This window comes from Eucyclogobius newberryi, unplaced genomic scaffold (assembly GCF_026437365.1).
Source record: "Eucyclogobius newberryi isolate DKJ021-1_F unplaced genomic scaffold, fEucNew1.0.hap1 SCAF_1, whole genome shotgun sequence".
NCBI classification, from domain to species: Eukaryota; Metazoa; Chordata; class Actinopteri; order Gobiiformes; family Gobiidae; genus Eucyclogobius; species Eucyclogobius newberryi.
The window spans coordinates 18,986,317-18,994,825 of record NW_027315723.1 but is presented as its reverse complement, the minus strand read 5'-3'; the positions used below and the strand labels follow the sequence as shown (position 1 = coordinate 18,994,825).

At 43.6% G+C, this 8,509-nt stretch overlaps 1 protein-coding gene across 1 annotated transcript; it reads right to left on the bottom strand.

Moving 5' to 3' along the window:
* Positions 1-1,292: 1,292 nt before the first annotated feature.
* Positions 1,293-8,014, bottom strand: LOC140364820 (sterile alpha motif domain-containing protein 15-like). Its single transcript, XM_072451201.1, has 3 exons — positions 7,876-8,014; positions 7,711-7,809; positions 1,293-2,311 (listed from the first exon to the last, which is right to left on the bottom strand). The coding sequence occupies exons 1-3, from the start codon at positions 7,984-7,986 to the stop codon at positions 2,126-2,128; spliced, it is 396 nt and encodes a 131-aa protein (XP_072307302.1). The 5' UTR covers positions 7,987-8,014; the 3' UTR covers positions 1,293-2,125.
* Between the last annotated feature and the right edge of the window lie 495 nt (positions 8,015-8,509).

Sequence of the window (8,509 nt, the reverse complement as noted above, 5' to 3'; positions counted from 1 at the left end):
CAGTAAGGTTCAGCTCTGAGGTTCAGCTGTAAGGTTCAGCTCTAAGGTTCAGCTCTAGGGTTCAGCTCTAAGGTTCAGCTCTGAGATTCAGCTCTAGGGTTCAGCTCTAAGGTTCAGCTCTGAGATTCAGCTCTAGGGTTCAGCTCTAAGGTGCAGCTCTGAGGTTCAGCTGTAAGGTTCAGCTCTGAGGTTCAGCTGTAAGGTTCAGCTCTAAGGTTCAGCTCTAGGGTTCAGCTGTGAGGTTCAGCTCTGAGATTCAGCTCTAGGGTTCAGCTCTAAGGTTCAGCTCTGAGATTCAGCTCTAGGGTTCAGCTCTAAGGTTCAGCTCTAAGGTGCAGCTCTGAGGTTCAGCTGTAAGGTTCAGCTCTAGGGTTCCCACAAGGACACAGAATTATATTCTAAAGTAGGAGGGCAATCACTGGATGCCAGAAGAGAACTCTCTCATTGGCATTTTGGCTGATTATTTATCACGTTTTTGAACAGCAGATCAAGTATTCATCAGTTGAGATCTCAGGACATTTTAAACGACTAGAAAAAAGGCTTTCAGCTCTTTCTCTCCCCGACTGTGGAAAATTAAATTAAATGATGTTATGCCTTTTTATGAATTTAACTGGTTAGAAATGACCCACTCTGCCAGCGCTTGTGCTTTGAATAATTTCTTCCAATTTTGTGTGTTTTTAAGAAACATGAAGCTTTTTGATTTCAGATTATAATTTATTTGGTTATCAACTTTCATGAATCCTTTTAGACAATGCGTTTGAAGTGCTCTTCCCTGATGAAGTAACGTTGCATAATGTTTTCTCGCCCTTTGGCTGGTCGAGTTCACAGTCGGCTGCAGCACGGCCAGTTTGACTCCAGATCTGACAGGTTTTTATTTTTCATTTCACCTTTGCTAAACAGTTTTACAGCTAGCTTTTGAAAAATAACCCTAACCCTGTGGATAGAGGTAAGTCACGTCTCTGAACACCCGGCTTATGCAACATAAACATACAGGGCGTGGCTCTGGAATGCTAAAGACACACGCTGAGTGAGCGTTAGCATTAGCATAGGCGAGCATTAGCATTAGCATCAAAAATATACACATTATGTCTACGGGGTCAGCCACCTGCTCTTCTCCATACAGCAAACATACAGTCTTGAGCGGGGTAACTTCTCCACAGATCTGACCTGTAACTCGGCCTGGTGCAATCACCTGCTCGTCTCCATGGTAATCAGTAAGTTGCATATTGGTGGAGCATTCCAGGCTGAGCAATAACACCTTCATGGACACAAGGAGACAACCAGAAGAGCTATAAAAAAAACATCAAATGGGCAGAAGCAACCCGGCCCGTGATGAGCAGAAGAAGAGGATAGATAAGAAGAAGAAGATGGATAAGAAGATGGATAGGCAAAAGAAGAAGATGGATGGGCAGAAGAAGAAGATGGATGGGCAGAAGATGGATAAGAAGATGGATGGGCAAAAGAAGATGGATGGGCAGAAGAAGATGGATGGGCAGAAGAAGATGGATAAGAAGAAGATGGATGGGCAAAAGAAGAAGATGGATGGGCAGAAGAAGATGGATAAGAAGAAGATGGATGGGCAAAATAAGATGGATAAGAAGAAGATGGATGGGCAAAAGAAGAAGATGGATGGGCAGAAGATGGATAAGAAGAAGATGGATGGGCAAAAGAAGATGGATAATAAAAAGATGGATGGGCAAAAGAAGAAGATGGATGGGCAGAAGAAGAAGATGGATGGGCAAAAGAAGATGGATGGGCAGAAGAAGATGGATGGGCAGAAGAAGAAGATGGATGGGCAGAAGAAGATGGATAAGAAGAAGATGGATGGGCAAAAGAAGAAGATGGATGGGCAGAAGATGGATAAGAAGAAGATGGATGGGCAAAAGAAGAAGATGGATGGGCAGAAGAAGAAGATGGATGGGCAGAAGATGGATAAGAAGAAGATGGATGGGCAAAAGAAGATGGATGGGCAGAAGAAGAAGATGGATGGGCAGAAGAAGAAGATGGATGGGCAGAAGAAGATGGATAAGAAGAAGATGGATGGGCAAAAGAAGATGGATGGGCAGATGGATGGGCAGAAGAAGCAGCTAGATGGGCAGAAGTGTTATGGACACGCATGTTTTTGTCACATGACGTCGCCGTGCCATAAGCTCCCGGTGAACTGCCGATAGGTGAGTTTGTCGGCCCGGGCTCCGGTCTTACTCTTCTGCTCCAGAAACAGGGCCCGGGCGTCCCGCCGAGGGTCAGCGATGCTCCGGCTCCACAGGGTCTCTGTGATCCCCAGCAACTCCCGCACATGAGCGCAGATGACCTGTAGGGGGCACACCGGGGGGGCGGGGCTTTGATTAAGAACATGTTTACATCACCAGACGCTGAATAAATGATCTGACTGAGATTCAATGTCAACTCACACAGATACTAGAGTGAATTATTAATGTACTGGTGAGAAGGTTGTTTCTGCTTTTGATCATTCATATTATTTTAATTACAATAATGTTATATTATTAAAGGGGCACTGTGTTTAAAGGTGCCATATCATGCTTTTTTCACGTTTCGTAGTCTATGCTAAGTGTATAATTGATCATAATAAGGGTTGTGCAACACCCTTAACATAATAGTTAAGAAATATCACCCAGACCTTGGACCACCTCACAAACCCGGAAATGCAAACGGCTTGGTTTGATATTCGCCCCCACCCATGCGAAGAGCGATCTGGCTCCCCCGCCCAACCCGTGACGTAGTCTCAGAGCGAGTGTGTGCCCCGCCCAACCCGGAGACGGTGGGGGTGTAAACAAACTAACTCAATAATCACGTTTTCGATTCTAGCGGCGGTGAAATGACGACGGGGCCGGTCCCCTTGTCATACGTTGCCGCCCCTTGGCCGTCACTTGTTGCGTTCCTTTGCACTGATAGAGCGTGGAAAGTGATCTCAAACGTACATTATGGAGCCCCCAGAGCTTTCAGAGGCCACAAACTCCTTGGATGAGCTACACAGACGTCGATATTTAGAAAAGCTGCGATCAATCAACTGCCTAAATCACGACTCTTCCAGATATCTCCAAGCCCACTAGTCCCATGGTTCACAAGTCCCAATTTTGATCAAAGGCTCTACGCCTGAATAAAACGTATTATTCTACAGCGTTTATTCTCCAGAGCTCCAGCGCAGACAGGCGGTGCGTGAGTCTGCATGCCCGGGGTTCGGTCACCTACACCGGGCTGAACAGCTGTCAGCTCCGCCGCGAGCCGCTCTGTCCGCGCGCGAGTGAGTGACAACCGATAAAACTTCAGATCAACAAAGTGTGTACTAAACCGATGTTAATTCTACAGCGTCCGCAGAACAGATAGACTTATATATCCGGAGCTCCAGCGCAGACAGCGGTGCGTCAGTCTGCATGCGCCAGGTTCAGTCATGGTGACGCGTGCTTGCCCTTATGACGCGGTCTTGCACCCACCCCCCATCAGTTTGGAGATTTGAGGAAAGGAGATAGTCTGTACTATAGCTAAAAACTGCGGGAATCAATCAAAAAAACACTCTGGGTACATATATGAAGCACAAATAGCAATGTAAGAAGGTTAAAAGCTCTGAAAAGTTGATTTTGCATGTTATGGGACCTTTAAAGGTGCTTTTCTCCAGGGAAATGTTGTTTTGCCTGAAATGAACGGCATAAAACTGTTCTATGGAAACATTAAACCAAACAAGTCAAAACTCTTTGTACCACAGCGTGGAGAGTGGTGGCACAGAGGCACAGTGGTTAGTGCTCTCGCCTCACAGCAAGAAGGTTCTGGGTTTGACTCCCGTGTTGGCCAAGGGGAGGCCAGAATAGGGGGTCTGGGGGTCCCCTCCACAGAAAACTTTGAATATGTGTAACTGCACTTTTAGGGCAATTTTGGTAATTAGTCAATAAATAGTGCACGGTGGCAAAGGTGGTTAGCGCTCTTGCCTCCCAAGAAGGAGATCATGGGTTTGATTCCTGGACCAGACCAACATCACAGTCTGCACGTTCTCTCTGGGTTCTCCGGCTTCCTCCCACCGTCCAAAGACAGGCATGTGTTAGGCAATATTGGTGACTCTAAATTGGCCCTAGTGAATGAATGTGAGAGTGAATGGCTGTCTGTGTGTCTATGTCTATGTCTCTGTGTTGGCCCTGCGACGAGTTGACCACTGTCCACTGCCCAAAGTCACTGGGATAGGCTCCAGTCACCCACGGCCCCGAAAGGGAACAAGCGGTAGAAAATGGATGGATGGATAGTCAAGAAATACTCACAGTTTGATGTGGTAAATCAGCTCTCATTATAATTCACAACATGACATTGTGACATTCACAAGCACAAGTGCCTGGTAAATGTGTGAAGAATGATCAGTTCTTTCAGCTCATTCTTATACAAAAACTGTTCCATTCACACCCTTTGGTTGCTCATTTGTCCAGAGTAAACAAATTAAATCTGGAACGTTAGACTATAATTTAGCAGCCAATCAAACATGGTCAGGTCAACTGTGAGGACCAATCAAACTTGAGCTTAGGCCCTGTCCACCCCAGGCCATCCCTTGGAGGTGCCCCTGGTTAGGACAAATGAATAGCTTTGAGCTCAATAAAGTTATCTTCTCTTCTCTATCTTCTCTTCTCTAACCCTAACGCAAAATTCACTTTGTAAATAATAGTCCTTTGGGAAAACAGGTAACAGGTGAGATTTAGTTCATAATTGAGATGTTCAAAAACACCTAGACGTCCTGTAGGGGGCACACCAGGAGACGGGCCTTTGAAAACATATTTACAAAAGTTATAACATATTTAGAGAGCGCTCCAATTCAGAGAGAGATGATTTCACTAAGATAAAAACATCAGGCGAGCCTCACGGCGCTCACAGCAAACTAAAGGACAAAATATAACTTCGCTTCTCGCTGCAGATGAGTAAAAATGCGAGGATTAGGTTTTGGTTTCATAATTAAGTTGTGGTCAGGATTTCTTTATATGTTTCAGGTCGATGCAAACTTAGAGATGTCTTAGAAATATCACGATTTAATGATTATTCACAATTATTGACACAGTATAAATTGGATTGAATAGACTTATGTCACGATTATTATTCGTTTTTAGTTGTTTCGTGACACAAATTCACCAAATAATCTGGACATATATATGTCACTGTGCCTTCTCGTTGTATTGGTCAAATTTATGGAATTATAGTATGAAACTAGTTAAAAAAGATTAATTCATTACTAAATCACAAATATTACCCCAACAATGCATTTTCTACTTAAATCTAAACATAATACAGATACTTTTGTCTTTGTTAGGCTCATTTTATAACGGTGTAAAAAAGGAAACATTTTTTTTTTTAAAGGGTTCAACTGTGTAATACATGAAGACACTTTTCATGACCTTCAATGGAAAATGAAAATGAAACAGAATATTTGACCTAAAGCGAAGAGAAAGGTTAAACTTTGGCGCTAAAACTGAATTGACTTCATTATTATCACAGCGGCGGCAAAGGCAAAGCTGTCGATGCCACGGTAACAGCTTAAACGCTTCTGGTTTCATAAACAGACTAAATTAACATCTACAAACGGCCTTTTACTTTGTTATTGATCTGGATTGATTGTAATAAGTGGTGGTCTGTGAAATGAAAGCCTAACGACTACAAACTGATGTGAAGAATTTGACGAATAAGACTCTGGATGAGTTTAGCCTGAGCGTACGTAGTATATTAATCTATGCACTAAAGTTAAAGCGCTGCCTAAAGGCCGGACGACTCGTTGACCTAAAATGCAGTTAAGATAAATATATTTTGAATTTAGCCAAAAAAATAAGAAAATGTCAAAAATCACAGAATAGCAAAATTTTTAGGTTTGTAATTTCACATCCTGTTTGTAATTGATGACATCACACTAGGAAATTACCCAGCAAACACTGGGCCAAAGCTCATCTAATTGGAATTTTTTTGAGAGCGACTTTATTTTGTTGAATTATTTTTTAGAGTGTCAAAAAAGTTGTTTCTTAGTGTAAATTCTGTATAAACTTTGACTGGAATGAGTGTCCCTGGTGTGATGTCACTTCCTGTCATGTCATTTTCTACAGATTTTTCAACTTTGTTTTTCCACAAATACCTGCTTGATTGGTGTAAAACTATCATTTATATGTGCAACAGGTATAAACACATCAAATAAAGTCAGAATTAGAACATCGTACAAACCTGTCATAGGCACTTTAAGACGAGGCGCTGCAGGTAAAAAGGAAAAATGTTGGAAAACTTATTCGAGTAAACTAACATTTTCGAAAATTTGGCATAAAGATTCACATAGCGCCTATGTTTTTGGCATAAAAACGTGAATGAATCTTCGAATTAGAATGACCTATCAGCTAATTCTACAGTACAATCTGTCAAAAACGTGTTAAAGGTGCCATAACATGCTTTTTTTTCACGTTTCGTAGTCTAGTGTATAATTGATAATAATAAGGGTTGTGCAACACCCATAACATAATAGTTAAAGGTGGTATGGATGATTTTTTTCAGCAATTTTTTTTATCATATTTCCTCGTGGCGTGGATAAATCATTAGTCCTGCCACGTATCAATCATAAAACGCACCTACCGCTCACCTGCAGCCGCGTGCGGTTCCTCCTCACGTTTCCGCGTGCCTAAGCGCATGGATCTATCATAATATAGTTCCCTCAGTGTACGGGGCAAAATGAAGATGGAGAAAGACAGTTCGAGCTGACGCAGAAGTGGACAGAAATCTACGGGAGACGAGCGATGCGATGCGCTCCGTTGCGCTAATAAACAAACGCACGTGTGTGTTGTATCGGTCCGCACGGGGGAGTGGCATGCGCACTTCCGCCTGCGTTCTCAAATCGCCGAAAATTCGTCCATACCGCCTTTAAGAAATATCACCCAGACCTTGGACCCCCTCACCAACCCGGAAATGCAGACGGCTTGGTTTGATATTCGCCCCCGCCCACCCGTGACGTAGTGTGTCCCCCACAGCTGTCAGCTCCGCGCTGCGCCGCGCGACTGAGTGAGAAACAATAGAACTTCAGATTAACACTACTTTGAGACTAAATAAATCTGGTGTTTATTCTACAGCGTGCGCGCTCTTATTTCCGGGTTTTTCGGTTTCGGATAGAATTTCTCTCTGTTTATTTTCCCGGTTGCTGCATCAACTGCCACATAAACCTTCACCATTGTGATAATAGTAAAGAGTGCGATATCATTAATGACGTTTTGGGCCTCTTTGAGCCGTGTTTCGTCGTAAATCGAAGCAGAAAAACTCCGGAATGGGCTTGTAGGGAGACAGCAGCGCGGAGCCGGGGGAAGAGGGCGGGAGGCGGCAGGCGGGAGGGGAGGAGGGTGGAGAGGGGGGAGGGTGAGGGGGGATAATGACGCGTGCTTGCCCTTATGACGCGGTCTTGCCCCACCGCCCGTCAGTTTGGAGATTCGAGGAAAGGAGATAGTCTGTAATATAGCTAAAAACTGCGGGAATCAATCAAAAAAAACACTCTGGGTACATATATGAAGCACAAATAGCAATGTAAGAAGGTTAAAAGCTCTGAAAAGTCGATTTTGCATGTTATGGGACCTTTAAGCACAAGTTTGTAAAGTTTGGTGTTTGCAGGAGCTACTTTCACTATAACTGGTGGAAGCTTCTATGTTGGGAGGGCAAAGCGGGCATGAAAATAAATAAAAATAACACTTAAATTATCAGTAAAAATACCTTAATGTGCTCAAAATCAGTGATCCCCAGTTTTGGCAAGGTGCTGCCGTGCACATGAATGAGTTTCCTCCCAGAGATGCCGTTCTCAGTGAAGCATTCCTGCAACAAAACACAATAGTAAATATATTATTATGTTTTAACAGAGTGCAAAAGCTGCCAACACACTTTATACTGTGGCAATCCTACAGACTCGATCCACTTTGCAACTTCAGAACAACTCCACTGAAGAAAGTTAAAATTCTCTGTCCAGGGTGGTAAAGCTGGTGATTCTTTCATTCTTTGTCGTCTTCTTTTTTGGTCTCCGAGTGTCACATTAGCGCCACCTACTGTAGTTGTTGTTGTTGTTGTTGTTGTTGTATTTTAGGCTTTAAACGGCGCAGGTCCAAAGCCACGAGGCGCATGCGCTTCGACACACCCGCTTTGAAACGTGATCTAACGCGCTGATGACGTAACAGATGGTTCCTGATGCTTGTCACGTGACGCAGACTGTTGTTTCACAGGTGTGTTGTTGTTGTTGGTGTTGTGGTAGTTGCTGTGTTACGTTTAATTGCGGTTAGTTTCTTGTTGTTGTTGTATGTTGCTCTTAATGGCGGCTGGCACTACTAAAGTACGTCTTCTAAGTATGCATTTTACGTTATACTGCCCCCTAGTGACAGGTGTGTCACTAAAGGACTTTCGGCTCAAACCTGAGTTCATTGAGGGCTTTAAACACACCACCGAGTCTGTCTCAAACCCGTGACTCTAAAGTCCCAAGCTGCTGCACAAAGTATAAAAGGTGTTTGTTCCTTGGACCCGTTCC